Raw genomic sequence first — 18,918 nt, forward strand, 5'->3', positions numbered from 1 at the left:
AAAATTAAAAGTGCTATGCTACATCTAAATGTATTCTGAGAGAATGGGTGGGAATGCTTTTTCCTGGTTGCACATGGGGTAATTTTCATAATACTGTTATGAGTTTGTGGGTGCAAGACACACATAGCTCTTGGGTTTAGTAAGTGTTGGAGTTTAATCAGTGCTTGGAGTATTAAGATGGACTGCCAGATGCTGAATTTATCCATGTCAAAATACAGTGGTACCTTGGGTTACATATGCTTCAGGTTACAGATGCTTCAGGTTACAGACTCCGCTAACCCAGAAATAGTACCTCGGGTTAAGAACTTTGCTTCAGGATGAGAACAGAAATTGTGCTCCGGCGGTGCGGCGGCAGCAGGAGGCCCCATTAGCTAAAGTGGTGCTTCAGGTTAAGAACAGTTTCAGGTTAAGAACGGACCTCTGGAACGAATTAAGTACTTAACCTGAGGTACCACTGTACAGGCCAAAGCAGTTTTTCTGTGCTTGAGAGATGGGCCATCAGCAGAGAACAAAGATAGGGAGGTGGGCCAGCAAAGACTGTGCAAGCCAACAAATGGGGGGGAGCCCCTCTCTGAGCTCTGAGATTGTTAGCCAGAAGACAGTGCCAGTTTTCTAGGAAGTTTTCTAGGGTTTCAGTTCCTTGTGGCAGGAAAAAGGAAAAAAGGGTCAGCCTTTGAAGCTGGGGGGGGGGGCGGGCAGGGCGGTCTAAGCATAATGTGGGCTGACAGTTTGAATCCAAGGTGGCAGCAATGGGAGAAATGGAACCATCATGGAGTGTAATGCTGGAAGCCCCTCCATTGTAGGCTTAGGTTGCATATATCTCTAAATAAACCACATATCATAAAGACGCCGCAGTCTCTGTTGTGCCTCATTTCCAAAGGAAACACAAACCTTGGGTAAGTGCCTGGACCCCTAGAACCTCGCACTGCACAAAGATTGGGGTAGTGTGTAACAATACAATGGATGACGCCCATTATGATTACTAGAAGCAGCATATACAGCTGTTTGATGTATCAGCCCATAGTTTTGTGATTATTCTAACACTATTTTCTCTGTTCAAATTAGAAATAAAATCTATTCAGATGGTTTGGTTTGCATGCCAGAGTAACCCTAACCATGGTTTAGTGTAAATGCATGAGTGTGTGGGCTCCTAGAGAGGAGTCTGTGGTTGATTTGCTTTCCTCCAGTTGTCTTGCTGCTGTGTTGTACTGATCTAAGCCATGGTCCAAATTTGGGCTTGTGGTTTAGCTAACTAGATTAACTATGAATTGTAACCAAGGTCTGTCTTTTTTTTTTTTTTTTACTTGTAGTGTGTTGGGAGAACTAAGTCAAGAGCTCTAGTTTGCAGCAGCAAAATGACCCCAAGAGTTTTCAGTGAAGCAGCTGCTAAAATGTAGAAAAAAACCCTACTTTAGCAGTATCTTCCAGTTTATGGGGTGATGTCAGATGATTGACAGGTAGTTGGTCCTACCTCGTGTCAAATTTGGCCCATGAGGCACAACCTGATCAAGATCTGGCCTGCAGAGCCAAAAAGTTTGTCTACCCCATGCGTAGTGTGACGTGTGAACCAAGACATCTGAATAGTTTAAAATATTTTTTTTAATAAATATTTGAATGCTAAACCATGGTTTAGCTTAGTGTGGCTCTATGACAATAGCATTTCTTTTTAGTTTTAATTATTATTCTTGTTCTGATTTGCATTTGGTCAACACATTTTTTCTAATGCTGCAGTAATTTAGTGTAACAATGGCTCTTTAATACCTAGTCTTATGTCTTTCACAGATGTTATTGTCTAGAGATGAGGTATTACAGGTAGCAAGTGCTCAGTGTATGGCTGCTGTACTGGTGCATTCTCCAGCAACATATGCTCCTGCCTTTATCAATGCCGATATCCCAGGTAACAAGAAGAATGTGCTGTTGTTTATTGTTTGCCAATTTGCAGGTTATCATGGTACTTGATTGCAAAGCTATGTTTGGAATAGTTGCAGCTATTGCAGCACTGTTAACCAATAATACTTCCGAGTGACTTAAACTAGAAATTGTAAGTACAGTATAAGAAGAATTTTATGCCCCACGAATAACACTTTGCAGTAATCTAACCTAGAGGTTACTAGAGCAAACAAACAACAACAAGAACCCACCCCCAATTAAAAACAGTTAAAATAATTGTAGCAGCAGAGTTGCAACTTGCACAGCAGCCAGGTCAGTAACAATCTCCCCCCCCCCCCCTTCTTTTTCCTTCGCAGGCAGATGGCAGGGTTCAGCACTCACCCCCCCCCCCCCCGGTAGTTTCAAGATGTGTCAGAGTTTTAAGTTAACATTTGCTTCTTTTGTGTTTTTCTTTATTTCCCCTCCTTTTGGGAGTAGTTGTGTTGGGCTCAACTGATGCTAGAATACATTTATTTTTATTTTTGTTCGCAGAGTTCCTGTTTGAGTGTCTCTTCTGCACGAGCGAAATTCTCACCTGGTCAATTTATTGCTGCCTGCTGCTGCTGGCTGAGGAACAGCTTTTCTTTTCCAAGTGTCACACTGTCTATGGTAAATCACCATTCTCCACAGCCTGATGGTGTTGCTGCCATGCCATTCAACATTTCCATGCTAGCCATTTTGTTTGCAATTGCTATCCATTGTTATCGCATCATTCTTTGTTCATTAACTTTTCAGAGAATCCAGATGATGACATTGCCCAATCATTGCATTCTAGGGCTTTGTCCGTTGTCTTTCCATGAGTTTTTGAACTTTATTTGTGGCTGTTGTTCTGCAGTGTAATACAACTGCAACTCCACAAGCTGCAGTGTCTTTAATCAAAAGCTACCTGTTCTGATCATTTATTGTGTCCTGTTCTGCATGACTGGGAGACAGGTGATGAATTGCCCCTTAATTGCTTGGCTTTTGTTGCCTGTGGCTTTCCTTTCATTATTTTCTTTTCACTTTTATAACAAGATAATGCCGCTTCTGTGTAAAAGGACTGGGGGGGGGGGAGGGGGGAGGGGAAACCCAGATTGAGAAAAGCAATGAGTAATTAAAGTTTCCATCCCCTGCAAAATGGGGGACTGAAACTGACTGAGAGCACGACCTTGGGAATCCTGCCATCTTCCATTCTGTGGACATTACCAAGGCAGCTTAGACATCATTGAGACAGGATGGTGAGCCTGTTGGGAATGTGGGTTTGGGAGAACACATCTTTTTTAGAAATTCTGTCCTGCCATGTGCTACCCCAAATCCTTGTGATGCAGTTCATGTGGAAGGTGTTCAGGCATTGCTCCTGACGGTTATAAGTTGCCCACGACTCACATCTATAAAGCAGCATGCTCAAAGTACTTCACATATGTGGTGATGGGCTAAAATGAGTCCAAACAGCCTCTATCACTTGATGTTCAGTGTTAAATAGTGGGAAAGATGGACGAAGGACACAGCTCTGTTAGATTCACAGCTCTTTATTACAGCAGTTAGAACTGCTCCTGGAGTCAGACTCGGTGCAGCCCAGCTGGCTGCTTTATATAATACTAAGTAACTTGTAACAGTAACAACTCCCAACTAGCTAACCAATCAGAGAGTGACAGTTCTCAATCCTTCATTTGCATACTGGTGGCCCTGAGTGAGAACTGCAGTTAATCTTAATACATAACATTCAGGAAATAAGTTGCCCAAATCTTTCCACCTTTCTGCTTCACTACAGGAACCCCCTTCATGGATTGGGGCCTGCTTAAATATTTTTGACTTTATTACAGGCATTGAACCCATTTTAAGGAGCCTGAAAGAAATCTTGCATCTCAATAATGTGGAATTGCAAAAGCAGGGGCTTCTACTTTTCACTGAAATTTTAAAATGGTAAGAGATTTCAAAGTTCCAGGTTGCCTTTAATTTGCAAAATGAGTGGGGGAGCACCTTTCATGGATGATTTTGGGTTTTTTTGGGGGGGAGGTTTTAGGTGAAAGGGGTATATCCAGGGTATATTTTCATAAGCGATAACACACTATCCAGTAGCTTGCTTATGAAATAAAATTTTAAAAATTAAGTGGAGATTTTTATCCTGGACTCCATTTGTATTAGACATGAAATTGTATACAGTATATACATGCACAAATATTTATTGTTGCTGTGTTTATTGTTAAATTGCTTTATGCAAAGCAATTCAATAAATAAATAAATGTGCAATTTTGGCAATGAACTCACAACTTAACTGTTTGTTCCTGTAGGTATTTTGTAGCAAAAGCCTTCATGTTGTTCATACAAAGCATGCTTAGGATTATTATTGAGAAACTGTTACCAATAATATAATTTAAAGCTTCAGACCAAATCCCAACTGAGCAGTAACCGATAAAGAATTTATTCCTATACTGGTATGCATGTGACAATCTTTCTATAGGAGGCTATGATTTAAAGATTTGATCTGCCTTTCTTCTTTTTCAGGCAGCCAGCAGAAATCAAATTATTTACAAATACCTCTGTCTTTAAAGATGCAGTTAGTGTTCTTCTAGAAGCTTTAAACTGTCCTATTCTTGAAGTAGCAGCTGAAGCTGTAAAAGCTGTGGCTGCAATACTGAGGTAAGTGGGAAACAATTTGGTGAACTTTTTCTTTGTAGCTGGACACCCAGGTTAGTCCTTTCTTGCACTCTTGATTTTGCTGACATCTGGACCACCATGAATTTCTGTCTCCCCAGAGGTTTGCTTCCAAGTTAATTGCCTAACTTGTCTTACTCTTTTCGCTGCAGAAAGGATCATGTGACCACCCCACCCGTACTATACAGAGAGTTACAGAAGCTGGTCGAAGGTGTATTAAAACGATGTAGTGATCTTCCACTGCCAATTCTTAATAGGAGGCTCATGGTTAGTCATTCAGTGTTGTGCTTTTATTCTGATTGACAGGTAATGTGGGCCAGATGTGTGACCAAGTCCTCTCTTCGTGCTCCCACCCCCAAATAGTGGTGGGATTCTGGCAGTCCTTTCCACAAAAAGCCCTCCTTTCATGTTAGCAGACTTGTTGCTATGCTTGAGATAGTCGATCTGCCTCACTCCTTTCCGAAGGGTGTTCTCTGAATCTTTTTTATATTTGGGACTGAATTTTCCACTTGGATTTCCTCATAGGACTAAGCTAGTAACATGCTTGCAAACAGCAGGGATTTAAAAGAAAGCTGGTCCAAATAATGGGACGGCAAAACATGTGTTTTCAACAAAGTTTAAAATATAGAAATGAATAAATGTTTGCATGTTCATGCTAAGCCTTATAGTGTAGCCCAAAGTCAGGAGTACTATACTGGGGATCGCAGAGATGGTTACAAAGTGTCTTGATGGAGAAGAAACGAATTCTTGTCGTTCCAAAATACAAGAATGAGTGACGCCCTCTGCACATGCACTTGATGTTTTCCTGCTTTCCAGAACATTGTGAGCATGTGCAGCCAAATCCTATTTGTATTTACTTGGAAGTATAGTTTACTGAGTTCAGGTGGAGTTCCTCTACAGTAGATGTGTAAATATTGCAATACCACACATGTAGGATGAGCAATTTCACAAAATGTGACTTTTATGTGCATGTTGCAGAGACATTACACAAGTATTGCAAGTATATGTGCAGTGCAGGAGCACATTTTCAGAATAAAGGAATCAGTTTGCAATGACATTAAAACAGAAAGAGGCTAATCTCTAGGAGAACTTAGTTTTATTCTTTCCTGTTTTTATAGTGTGACAGAGTTACTCCTTTTATCTATAACGTGCTGTAACCCAAACACTTGGGAGTTACAAAAACTTCTATTGTTATTTATTGCTGACTAGAAAAGAGGGAAATTCTCTTCTGCCTTTTTCAGTACAAGAAGCTGGTGTGCATCTGCTGAACAAGAATTAATGGTGGCTCATGATAGCAAAAGAGAAGAAATGGATGAGCAGCCTTAGTGTTTCCAACAATTAGAGGGCTTTTCAAGCTAACGTTTGGTGACTGCAATTGTTAATTTAACGTGATATTCTGGTGGCATGAAGTAGAAGGTCATAAGAAAGTCCTTTTCTCTCATCTCAATGTCATAGGGTCAACCAGGCAGCAGACATCAGAACAAAACAGTTTCACAGCAGGGACAGTTCCTGCAGAGTGCTTTAGAAAGCTTCAGAAATGCTTGTAGGTGAGGAAGTTCTGTCTGTCTTTAGCCTAAGAACATTTAAGAGAGATCAGATAGCAATTTGTTCACAGCTTTCTGAAATTGTAGGGGAGATGCGCAAAGCTTGCATCTGTGTCTGAGGATATGATTAAAGGGGTATGAACCAGGGTTTCCTGCTTTGCTCCTCTACATTCAAGTGGCTCAATAGCTGATCACCTGGAGATTTACTCTTCGTATGTGCTAAAAATACCAGGAAGCCACCTTTGTGCAGCAGATAAGGTTGTGCTCTGGCTGGGAGCCAAGTTGGCTTTGGGATGGGTTGGGGGGCCACAGTTCTGGCTCTCACCAGCCCCAGGGACAAAGCCAATCCAAAGTTTTAGCAGGCTCTGGTGGGAGGTGGGGAGTGGAACCCAGTGGGGCCTTTTAAAGTAGGCTCCCCCACCCAAAGTAGCACCATTTATTTATTGGTTGTGCTGCGTTTACACTCTACCCATCTTCCTAAAAGTTCATAGCGGTATCCTTAAGATTATCTTTGTAACAACTCTGGAATTTAGGCAGGGTTGAGTGCTTGGAGTCATACTCACCTCTTCAAAGTGCGTGGAAAGTAAAGCAAGAACATACCTGGTGGCCCTGTCCTTTACATGTTCAGTGGAAGGTGTGACTGGAACTCTGTGCCTACATATATATATGCCTGATGTACAACTGTGTGTCTGTAGAGCTCTATCATCTTCTGCCGAATGTGCGGAACTTGGGAGGGGACAGTAGGCACAGTCTTGGTTTCTTTCCCCTTTCATGAGTTTGATGAACACATTTTGAAGACGTGAGAAGGGTTCTGCTGACGAAAAGCTCTCTGAGAGGCCATTAATACCAAGAGGAGATTGAACACATTCAAACTCAACATTCTGGTTACGGAGTTGAGGTCTAGCCAGGATGCTGTAGAAACATGATGCAATAGCTTCTGCCCATCTGACAGTCCTGTGTGTCTTTCTAGATTAGCTGTGGAATCACAAAACGACCCTGTGGCTCAGGAGAATTCTTTCACTGCTCCCAACTCAGAGAATGAAGATACACTGAAAAGCTTTTCTGAGTTTCTGCTGAGGATCTCTGACTCTCTTTGCATTCCCATAGTCATGGTAGGGTCTCCTTTTACCCCACCCAAACATCAAGTGGTTCACATATGTTTATATGGAAGCAAGGAACACCTAGTCTAGTGTCCTGTTCTCACAGCGGCTAACTAGATGCCTTAGCAGGACCTGAGTACACCAGCACTAGGAAAGTGAGCATGACAGAGTTTGTGCCCCATGCAGAAGAGACTGGCTGGTGGAGGCAGTGATGCTGTGCCCTTCCCTCTACTTCCTGCCCCAATTATTAGGTATGTGGGGAATAAAGAGGAGCATCCAAAGTTTAAAAAGGTAAAGGTAAACGACCCCTGACAGTTAAGTCCAGTCACAGATGACTCTGGGATTGCAGCGCACATCTCACTTTACAGGCCTAGGGACCCCGCGTTTGTCCGCAGACAGTTTTTCCGGGTCATGTGGCCAGCATGACTAAGCTGCTTCTGGCACAATGGAACACCGAAACCAGAGCAGCGCATGGAAACGCCATTTACCTTCCTGCCGGAGTGGTACCTATTTATCTACCTGCACTTTTTGGCATGACAGGAGCTAGGACCGAGCAACAGGAGCTCACCCCATCGCGGGTATTCAAACCGCTGACCTTCTGATCGGCAAGCCCAAGAGGCTCTGGTTTAGACCACAGCGCCACGTGCATCCCTTTCCAAAGATTAAATTAAGTCTATTGTCAGAAGTCATTGTAGATCTAGATTCTTGTTACAAGCTGTTTTTGGACAGGAGCTTTCTATTAGACCATGCCCTGTGGTTCGGAGTTATCAAACTTGTCAGGCCCATTAAAAATATTTCCTCATGTCTTATCTGAGTTGCATGTTATTTCTTTCTGTAACAGTGAAAGTATATTTGCCCCCTTTCCCTGCAGAAATATTCTGAAAGAGCTGTCCACCCAGCTCTCATGGAAGTCTTAATTTCGACCCTCAACATCTTATTCAGTGTTATGCCAGACTCAAGTAAGAGATTCTCCATGAAGCTGGGTAAGGAAAACTGGAAGAGGCTATTTTCTATATTTCTTTCAGAAGCATATTATTAAGCTGTAGAATTTGTTGCTGCTGAATGTTAATGTGTCATTAAGCTCAGTAAGAACCCCTAACATTAATGAAGCATCTATTAGAGTAGATGTGTTTTTGAAATGTTTCATTCTCCAATCAAAATGGAAGTGTTCTGTACCTAGAGTGCCTGCAGGCTAGTGGCTCAGTTCTCCCCAATTATTGCTCTTCTGCTGTAAGCTACATGCAGAATTAAAATTTAACTATCACACTTCAGGGGATATAGCACTTTGCATGTGTGTGTACATACTGCTTTGTTTCATCCACATTAGTGAATTTGACATAGCTGTGAAAGAAAGGATGGGAAATTGAGTTAAAAATTATAGCCATTTTTAATATTCTGTTTAATTTGTACAAATACACTTTTTTTCTTTAAGTGTTCTTGCATGATTTATTTAATCACTTTTTAAATAGGCAGACTTAAACTGCATTGCAGGGGGTTGGACTAGATGACCCTTGGGGTCTGTACAACTTTACAATTCTATGATTCTAACAGTTTAAAACAATTAATTTATAATACCATGATGCTAAAATTGTGCCCTCTGGAAGGGCATCTTGTCTTTAAACATTTTTAAAGATGTGCTAAAATGCCTTTTCATTTAAGCACTATTTGCACAAACAAATTTTAAAAAATCTGTTAAGAATGATTTGATTAAAGGCTCATCCACACTTCCACTTGTCCCATGAGTAGAAAGCAGGGGTCCAATAGGTTTTCCGCTTGTCCCGTGCTTTCCTGGCATGGGCACAAGCTGTTTCCACCACTTTCCCCAGGAAAACCCACCCTATACTGCTGAATTGGAGTAAACATCAGTCCGCAGAAAACCCAGCTGATGTTTGTTTCAATTCAGCAGAAAAAAAGTTGGTTTCCTCGAGGGAAACAGCAGAACAAGTGGAAGTGTAGACAAGCCCTCAATGGGGCCAGTTGGAAAGGTAACAATGAAGACAAACCAAAATGTAGATGCATATGGATAGGCTCACCTGAATATGTCACTGTGCACTTCAGAACCAGACCTTTATAAAGACAGAGGAGTACCTGTACCTGCAGAGACTACGTTACTGTTTAGCTCTACCATAAATTTGGATTATGCATGATCTGAGGAAGAAACGAGGAGCACGAGGAAAATGCAGAAGGACAACAATTTGATGACAATATCATGTAAATGCCCCATAAAAAGCAAATAATTCCATAGTGGCAACTCTGTAATCATCTCTAATGACACTTGGAAATGTCAGCGAGACATCGTGAGACATGAAATCATGTTTAGTATGTAGAGAATCCTTTAGAATATTCAGAGCCTTGAAATTATTGTTGCCTTGAGTAAGGCTTGGCTAGGTACTCTTCAGATTCTCTTAAGATTGTATAATTGAAAATCCTAACTCAAACATTTTGTGTGAGCACTGTTATCCTTCCCTCCAGCATCTTCCTCTTTCATCCAACTGAACCTGGAGCTGAAGGCCAAATTCTGCACTGCACAAAGGTATTAAATTGGGATAGTAAAACTAATTCTCACGCTCATCTCTCTTGAAACATTTCTCTTCATTTCCCGTGTTAACCTGTAGACATTCTAATAGATTTGTAATGTTGACCCTTAGACATGAGATTTATGATTTTCATAGAGCACCAGGTTAATTTTGGATGTTCTGGAAATGGCAAATAAAGCCTACAATTAACTACTGCCTTAAGCCTTGATGACTTCAAAGCTAATGATATTAATAAACTAGAGATGGTGTCTTGACCAAGTCTGCACCTCCAGTTTCTCATTTTGCATAATTTATTTTCTCTTTCAAGTAACCCTGGTTTGAATCATGCTTGTTCAAGTTTCCTGCATAGCATATGCCTCAATCTTCATTCATCCTCAAAGAAGCCGGAGGATTCTTCCCAAGAGGGCAAGTTTGATAAAGTGATTTCTGTGTGTGTGATGTGTCTTTGAACCTGGCAGCATACAGCTGGGTCTGGGAACAGAAATAGTGGCAAAAGGTTTGGGGAAGACACGCTCTTTGAGTTAGCTGCCTTCAGTGACATTAGCTGTGTATACATTGCTAGCTTAAAGTGCAGCTAGGTCATTCTTTTTCTCCATTTGGATTGAAACTGGTTTGGAGGAAAACACATCAAAATGCAGTATTTCTTAAGAACCAACAGGATAGATACAGGACAGATACGGGATTGTGACCAAAGCCCATTGCTTCCCAAACCAATGATGGGATCATACTCAATGCAGAGTAAACAGGGTGTGTGTACACAGCTTTGTATTGTAAGTAGAGGCTCTTGCAACACCTGCATGGCCCATCCCCCCCCCCCAAATCTTTAAAACAATTGAATGTAATCACTTTCTGGCCCGTGGTCTCATATAAGATAGCATGAGCTATGGAGCATATTTTATGTTCCTGTCTCTTTTGTGGAGTAAGGTGGAATAGAAGGGCAATATGAGAGAAGCATAGGTGGGCAGGAGCTGGGACGTGGGTGGTGCCTAGGACTTGCCGATCAGAAGGTCGGCAGTTCGAATCCCCGCAACGGGGTGAGCTCGCGTTGCTCGGTCCCTGCTCCTGCCCACCTAGCAGTTTGAAAGCACGTCAAAGTGCAAGTAGATAACGTATTTTTTGCTCTATAGGACGCACTTTTTCCCCTTCAAAAATGAAGGGAAATGGGTGTGCGTCCTATGGAGCGAAGACGCCATAGCTCCGCGGCCCTCTCCCGGCTGGAGAGGTGACGCGCGGCTATGGCAGGAGCCTCTATAGTCGCGTGTCACCTCTCCAGCCGGGAGCGCGCGCACAGGGCTAAATAAGCCCCCCGCAACCCTCTCCCGGCTGGAGAGGTGACGCGCGGCTATGGCAGGAGCCTCTATAGTCGCGTGTCACCTCTCCAGCTGGGAGCGCGCGCGCGGGGCTAAATAAGCACCCCGCAACCCTCTCCCGGCTGGAGAGGTGACGCGCGGCTGTGGCAGGAGCCTCTATAGCCGCGCGTCACCTCTCCAGCCGGGAGAGCACACACGGGGCTAAAGAAGCCCCCTGCGACCCTCTCCCGGCTGGAGAGGTGACGCGCGGCTGTGGCAGGAGCCTCTATAGCCGTGCGTCACCTCTCCAGCCGGGGGAGGGCGCGTGGGGCTAAAGAAGCCCCGCTTACTCTCTCCCAGCTGGAGAAGTGACGCGCGACTATGGCAGCAGCCTCTCCGCTGCGCCTTTCCGCTGCTCCCTGACCTGCTCTTTGGGGCTGGTGGTGGGCTTCCCCCCGCCAGCCCCAAATAGCAGGTCGAAAGGAACCTGAAGCCTGGAGAGCGAGACCGACCCCTCTCGCTCTCCAGGCTTCCAAGGTAGCCGCCTGAACACACCTTAAACGGCACCTTGTTTTAGAGCGGGAAAACAAGAGGGGGAAAATTCTCCCCCTCTCTGCGCAGCACCTCCTGCCGCTTCACTGAAGGGGCGCTGGGCAGAGAGGGGGAGAATTTTTTTTCTTGTTCTCCCCCTGCTAAAACAAGGTGCGTCCTATTGTCCGGTGCGTCCTATGGTGCGAAAAATACGGTAAATGGTACTGCTCCGGCGGGAAGGTATACACCGTTTCCGTGCGCTGCTCTGGTTCGCCAGAAGTGGCTTAGTCCTGCTGGCCACATGACCCGGAAGCTGTACGCCAGCTCCCTCGGCCAATAAAGCGAGATGAGTGCCGCAACCCCAGAGTCGGTCACGACTGGCCCTAATGGTCAGGGGTCTCTTTACCTTTATCTATGAGAGAAGCATGGATTATTACAGTGGTACCTGTGGTTACAAACACTTTGGGTTACAGACTCCGCTAACCCGGAAGTAGTACCTTGGGTTAAGAACTTTACCTCAGGATGAGAACAGAAATCGTTCTCCAGCGGCCCGGTGGCAGCAGGAGGCCCCATTAGCTTAAGTGGTGCTTCAGGTTAAGAACAGTTTCAGGTTAAGAACGGAGCTCCGGAATGAATTAAATTCGTAACCAGAGGTACCAGTGTATTATCAATATTTCTTTTTGGGGGAGGGGGGCAAACAGACATTGGGGTTCTGTGCCCCCAGCTTTTTATTTTGTGTTTGTGTGCTGCTGCCATTTTCATGCCATTTTCTGATTGCCTTTCTTTTTAGTGCATGACCTATCAGAACTTTTGCAAAAGAGTCTGCCACAGTTGAACTTCGGGATACAGGAAAGCCTCAGCCTCTTATCTGAGACCCCAGAATCTTTCTGTTTAGATGAAACTCTTCGTAGTCACCAGTATAGTCTCCTCCTTCTTTTCTACTTTGCTTTTAGTCAAGGAGACAAGTAAGTGAAGTGACTGGAAGGGGGGGGGGGGAATCAGTAGTAGGTGAGATCAATCCACTTAACTTAAAAAACAAACCTTCTTGCTCTCAGATTTGTTCCAGAAACAGAGCTTTTCTCAGCTATAAGAAGTTTTCTTCTGTCAATCCAAGACCAAGGAGACTGTCCACCCCCATATGTCTTCAAAGCTGTTTTGTACCTTCTGGCAATCTGTCAAGACAAGAACGAAGCTTTAGACTTGGTAATCACTGCTTCCAAGAGCAGCTTTTAAAATCTACACTGTCACATTTCTGAAAGTTTGTTATTGATGTTCCTTTCCAGACAATTAAAAGTCACTGTTTTGTTCTCTTAGTACTAGTATCCAGGATACAGCACCAGCAGCACAATATCTCATCTGCTTTCTCATGAGAAAGTAGCCTTGCTATAGGAGAATAGCCATCATTCATCTTCTGGTTTTGCATAGGGTTGCAGTGTAGGACCCATCTAGCAAGGAGAAAACTCCTCCTGAATAAGTTTGTGGAATAGTGAGACAGTACAGGAATACTGGATGTCTACTGTGTTAGATGCCTGATCCAGTGCTGTAGTAACACACTCGGAAGTGAGAGTGGAAAAGAGTGTACAGGAGGCACCAAGAACGTTGAAAGAAACAAGACAGGCCTTTGCAAAAAGATAGTGAGAGGATTGTCCCCACCCACAAATGCTGTCATAAATTGTATCCAGAATGTGCCATTTACATTTGGAAAATACATAGCTGTTTAATTTTGTTCTAGTATTCAAAGTATTATAGGATGCAGTTTTTAATTTTTAAAGAAATGTTGTGCATGTGATGACACTTTTAATGAAAATGGTATTGTCTGCTTGTGAAGCTGTTGACTTCAATTTGCTTTCATAGTACTATTCCCCTTGTATAGATGAATATAACGTTGAAATTCTTCCTGTTATAATGACTTTTAGGAGGATTATGTTCCTCGTAAGAGGGACTATAAATGCACCAGTCCCTAAAGAGGTTGTTTTGACTTTTCTGATTTCCCCTTCCAACTCTCCAAATCTAGGCTTCGCTCTCTGCTATAAGGAGGATCCTGGATACTATATCTGATCTGAGCCTGGTGTATGTCCATCATCCTCTGCTCCTCAATTTTTTTTTACGCTATCCTGAATTTATGGGGAGATTTGGTCACCGCATCCTTCATCTATGGCTTTCCTGTGAAGACTACAGCCACACTGACTCTGAAGATACTGACAAAAGACTCTCTGCTGGCTTTTCTGACTCCTTAAACAACTTTAACAGTTTGCTTTGCATGCTGAAGGGCAATCCCAGTGCTTTACTTGTCTTGCTGGTATGCAGTATTTTTTTAAAAATCAATACAAGATCACCTTGTAGAAACATTTAGATTGCCTACCCAGATTCCATGTGTTGCAAAATCTGTTTTCATCATCACCATCAGCAGCATTAAATATCACACACATTTAAAGTGGAAAAGTAGCATGCCTCAGATTTGTTATCTTAGAATGACGATCATTGGAGACGGTGGTGTCTTTGTGATGTATGGTTTTATTTGTACATACAGGCTGAACATAAGATGGAAGGGTTTGCAGCGTTAACACTCTTAACAGTTCTAGCCATAACTGTTTTTTTGTTAAAAAAAATAATGCTATACCAAAATACTTACAAATATTGATACACATTGATACCTTTCATACATACAATATTATCCATATTTATTAGAATTTATTATTCCATAAATTTAATTAATATTCCTCAAACTGGAATTCCTCTGCTATCTACAAAAAAATCTTTTAATTCTTCTTCCTTGTCTTTTTCCATCCTTAGTCCAGTAAATTAACTTAGCCAGTTTAATCAATGCTCAACTTCCCAAGCTATTATTTGGGGGACTTCCTCCTTTTTCCAATTATAGGCTACTCATATTTTAGCTGACATGAATAGAATATAAATCAGTCCTTTTTCCGTCTTAAAAACCTAATAACACTTATGAGATAGAATCATAGAATTGTAGATTTGGAAGGGACCCTGGGGGGTCATTTATTCCAACCCCCTGGAATGTAGAAATATTGTATTTTTCGTTCTATAAGACGCACCAGACCACAAGACGCACCTAGTTTTTGGAGGAGGAAAACAAGAAAAAAATATTCTGAATCTCAGAAGCCAGAACAGCAAGAGGGATCGCTGTGCAGTTTAAGCAGCAATCCCTCTTGCTGTTCTGGCTTCTGTGATAGCTGCGCAGCCTGCATTCGCTCCATAAGACGCACACACATTTCCCCTTACTTTTTAGGAGGGAAAAAGTGAGTCTTATAGAGCATAAAATACGGTACTGCCCACAGCCATCCCTGGGTGCCTCCCATCACTCCTCTTCATCCAGCCAGGCCCTTGTTTGTGCTACTGGGTTTAATAACAGCCAAGAAACATTCTAATGACCTTAATTGTGCATTACACAAACACACAAATAATTTTGATCTTAATGGTTTTAAAACGTGTTGCTAATTTGACTGCATTGCAGCAGAGCCACCCAGTTTTCTCTTGGTGGGTAAAGGTTGTGCTTGACTGCACCTTGGCTTTTCTTTTAAATAATTAGGCTACAAGAATTATTTTTGTAATTCAGACTTTAATTGTAGTGCAGCCTATTGATTAAAAAAGTACTTCATTTGACTATCTGCATTGCTATGATGTCTCATGAATCCAGGTTAGTATGATAACTTGACGATTTTGGAATTTGGCTTCTAGGTAGGGGTCCAGATCAGTCTCTGTGCCATAACCATAGAGAGCAGCAGCAGCAACATTCGCTTAAACTGGGCCTGGTCTGCTTTTCTTCTCAGGATCTAGTCTGTGTTGGCACCAGTGAAGTAGCCCACAAAGTCCTCATTACCCTGAAGGCCTTCCTGAAAATAGATGAGAATGTCCATGTCTGTGACCTTCTTCGAAGCCAATTTCTACAGATTCTGCAGAATCTTCTGGTAGAAAACAATTCCAGTGTTTTGCAAGGTGAGTGACAGACCTGCCTTAAGTGCAGGAAGCTGTGGTTGGCTACCAAATGCCCTCAAGTGATTTAAATACTGCCCACATGAGCTCTTGGGCCAAGTATTTCCCTGTTCCTATGTGACAGAGCAAGATGATATTTTGGGGAAATTTAACAGAGGAATTTGGGAATTTGTCAAACATAACTGCAAGTTTAACCCTTAGCTATGCCTGCTAATGTAATCTGTCTCTTCCCCTGATTTGCTTATTTGGTGGGTTTCTCTCTCTGAGAAAAGCCTACTATTTGCCATGCGGAGGGTTAGTAAATGGTGCCCCTGGACATGACATCACCATCCCTGCTGTGAAATAAGTGGTGGCTCTTCATACTTCCTCCATTATGCTACTTGATTCTTCTTTCTTGATTGGGATAGAAATGGTCAGATATGTGATGAATTAGCACTGACACAGGTTTTTTTTATCAAACAAACATGTTTTACACCCATCAATTGGGCCAGCACTATGTTTGAATCAGGGCAGACATTAAAGTCTTTACTAAGAGCACATCTGTTTGCAGGGCAAATCATGTTGATCATTATGCATCCTTGCTTATCTGATATGCAGCATGCCATCTGTTAGTTGTATATCAGCGTCCTTCTGATGCAAAATCAGCTGACCCTCTGCTGTAATGCAACACAGCCTTAGAGTCTATCTTACGTGCTGATTTGAAATGGTACGTGTTGTTCAGGACAGCCCACAGCAGCCTGTTACTTTAATTATAGCTTTTCACTGCTTCTAACAGGACATAATGACTCTTTAGCTCTCCAGGTTAAAAAAAATTGGTTTCTGTCTCTGAAAAAGAAGGTGTTCACCATGTACACAGAAGATAGTTCCTGCAGCACTTGTTTGTTTTCTCAGTTTTTGTAGTCTAGAGGCCATTAAGTAATTTTCTTTCATGTTTCTTTTTAGTCAACCAGGCCCAGCCCCTTTTATTGAACCTCCTCTTCCTGGTTCAACTCAGGCATGCGACAGAAAGAGAGCTGGACAGCACGGATTTCAGATTGCTTCATCTGGGTGAGCTTCTGAATTTGTTCAGTCTGGATCTTTGGTTTAGAGATGAGAATATTTTATCTGGAGCATCTTAGTTGACGGGCCTAATAGCTACAGTGTGGTGTTGTGGCTAGAGTGCCAGATTAGGGTAAAAGAAATTCAGGTTCAAATTCCCATTCAGGGACTGAACTCACTGGGTGACATTGGGTGAGACATTTATCTATTTGCCTAATCTCAGAGAGCTTTCTGTAAGGATAAAATGGGGATGATTAACTCCACCCTGAGCTCCCTGGAAGATTTATAGATTTATTTATTACTGCATTTATTTCCCACTTTTTTCTCAAGGAGCTCAAAGTGGCATGCATGGTTCTTCCCTGCTGGTTTCACAGATCCTAGTCCCACATTCTAACCACTAGGCCACTCTGGCTGTGTGTCTGCTTTCCCCAGGTTTTCTACATTCCCTGTAGTATGTTTCTGATGGTAGCAATAGTATCCTGCTTTAACCTCCAAAATGTATGCTGGTGAGGAGTTGTTAACATATATCCTAATTATGATGCACAGCTGTGGCAATATTTATTTCAGGATTTCTTGTGCTCTGCTTTGAAGCCAGATGGATTTTGTCAGTGTCTGTGAATTGCATTGCACGCTGATTTGATTGGCGGTCTGAGCAGGTGTAGCTGTTTTCATATTGAGCCTTTCCCCCCAAATATTTAGCATATTGGAATCTGAAAAAAGATGAAAATTATATTGAGTATTTCTATCACACAGTCAGCAATTTGTCTGGGAAATGCAGCCCAACAGACCATGAAATTCTGCATCCGTCCCTCAACTACCTGTATTGGAGCCTTCAGCAGACAACCCCAGCCAGCCAGAAAACAGGTAAAAAGTGATAAATGGATTCTAACTGCCCACTCCCCCTTCAATCTTATTATTAATTAAATTTGTGTACTGCCCTATACCCGTAGGTCTCAGGGCAGTTTGCTACAAGGGGCCTGCCCCTACTGGAGCACTGTTGCTGTGTGAATCCACATTTTCCCCATTTGAATTCAGCCACTGTAGTATATGCATGTGCAAAATGAGTTTGTCCCCCTTGTCTGAAATCACAGTTTCTCTGGTCCATACTAGTAGGTGCTGGAGCTGTTATGTACTGAAGTTCTCACCCCGGGCCAGCAGGGGGATACTGTAGATAGTTTTCACTCAGGTCCACATATGCAAATAAGGGATTGAAAGCGATGTTCAGTGATTGGATAGTTACAGAAAGTTGTTACAGTTGCATTGTAAGTAAAGGTAAAGGTACCCCTGCCCGTACGGGCCAGTCTTGACAGACTCTGGGGTTGTGCGCCCATCTCACTTAAGAGGCCAGGGGCCAGCGCTGTCCGGAGACACTTCCGGGTCACGTGGCCAGCGTGACATCGCTGCTCTGGCCAGAGCCAGAGCCGCACACGGAAACGCCGTTTACCTTCCCGCTGGTAAGCGGTCCCTATTTATCTACTTGCACCCGGAGGTGCTTTCGAACTGCTAGGTTGGCAGGCGCTGGGACCGAGCAGCGGGAGCGCACCCCGCCGCAGGGATTCGAACCGCCGACCTTTCGATCGGCAAGCCCTAGGTGCTGAGGCTTTAACCCACAGCGCCACCTGCGTCCTTTACAGTTGCATTGTAGTGGAGCTCTAATAAGCAGGCTGGCTGAACCTTTCAGTTCAGTTCCGTTCTGGCCTGTGAATAAACAAGAGCTGCTTGAAGAATTGTTGTGTCGTCTGAAATGTTCACTCACAACTTAACAGGAGCCATGTGCAGAGAAGAAAGGAGGAGGCACCAGGGCTCCATCTTGTTAAAGACTGAGGGAAACTGAAGGAGTGGGAAGTTCCTGGAGTCCCCCCCCCCATCCCCTGCCAGTGACAGGGGTGGGAGGAGAGAGAAGAAAGGGAAGGGCATCGCACATTCAGGAATTCCCCCCCGAAAGCCCCCACACAATGAGGAGCATCTTTCATGTGGCCAAATACATGGCAGGGGCGGTGGGAGGCCTGCAGCCTCTCATGAGATTATTTAGCCAAGTCGCTGCAGTTTAGCAGGAAAGTATGGAAGCCACCGAAGGTCCAGTCACACACCGAACTTCCCACCCAGCATAAATCCCTCCCCCAAAATGAAGAAGTAGAAAGAATATGCTGTAGGCAGCCAGTTGTGATGGGAAGGCAGGAGGAGAAAATCCTTCTTAGAGGCTGTGTCTGGAGCCTTTCTTTGAATCCAGTGCAGATGCCAGAACCTCCCTCTTTCAACATCTGACTGTGAGGACTGCTAAAGACATGGCATGACAGGAGAAAAGGCTATTTAAAAATGCCTCTCTCCTACTTGTTCATTGTGCACATATATCTCATTA

At 43.3% G+C, this 18,918-nt stretch overlaps 1 protein-coding gene across 5 annotated transcripts in view; it reads left to right on the forward strand.

Annotated features, from left to right (window-relative positions):
- The window catches only part of LOC307225774 (meiosis inhibitor protein 1-like), a 30,862-nt gene that overhangs the window by 2,599 nt on the left and 9,345 nt on the right, over window positions 1-18,918 (forward strand). For 4 of the 5 annotated variants that reach the window (XM_079993919.1, XM_079993920.1, XM_079993922.1 and 1 more), the window contains exons 3-18: window positions 1,783-1,897; window positions 2,422-2,538; window positions 3,732-3,831; window positions 4,414-4,548; window positions 4,716-4,830; window positions 6,019-6,110; window positions 7,078-7,219; window positions 8,079-8,190; window positions 9,680-9,740; window positions 10,052-10,149; window positions 12,355-12,529; window positions 12,620-12,767; window positions 13,579-13,863; window positions 15,359-15,524; window positions 16,464-16,568; window positions 17,313-17,423. In XM_079993919.1, the coding sequence (XP_079850045.1) occupies window positions 1,783-1,897; window positions 2,422-2,538; window positions 3,732-3,831; window positions 4,414-4,548; window positions 4,716-4,830; window positions 6,019-6,110; window positions 7,078-7,219; window positions 8,079-8,190; window positions 9,680-9,740; window positions 10,052-10,149; window positions 12,355-12,529; window positions 12,620-12,767; window positions 13,579-13,863; window positions 15,359-15,524; window positions 16,464-16,568; window positions 17,313-17,423 (2,077 nt within the window). The remainder of the gene's footprint in view (window positions 1-1,782; window positions 1,898-2,421; window positions 2,539-3,731; window positions 3,832-4,413; window positions 4,549-4,715; window positions 4,831-6,018; window positions 6,111-7,077; window positions 7,220-8,078; window positions 8,191-9,679; window positions 9,741-10,051; window positions 10,150-12,354; window positions 12,530-12,619; window positions 12,768-13,578; window positions 13,864-15,358; window positions 15,525-16,463; window positions 16,569-17,312; window positions 17,424-18,918) is intronic. The other variant, XM_079993921.1, reaches the window with a different exon arrangement.

The sequence above is a fragment of the Podarcis cretensis genome (assembly GCF_951804945.1).
Source record: "Podarcis cretensis genome assembly, chromosome: 10".
Classification (NCBI taxonomy): Eukaryota; Metazoa; Chordata; class Lepidosauria; order Squamata; family Lacertidae; genus Podarcis; species Podarcis cretensis.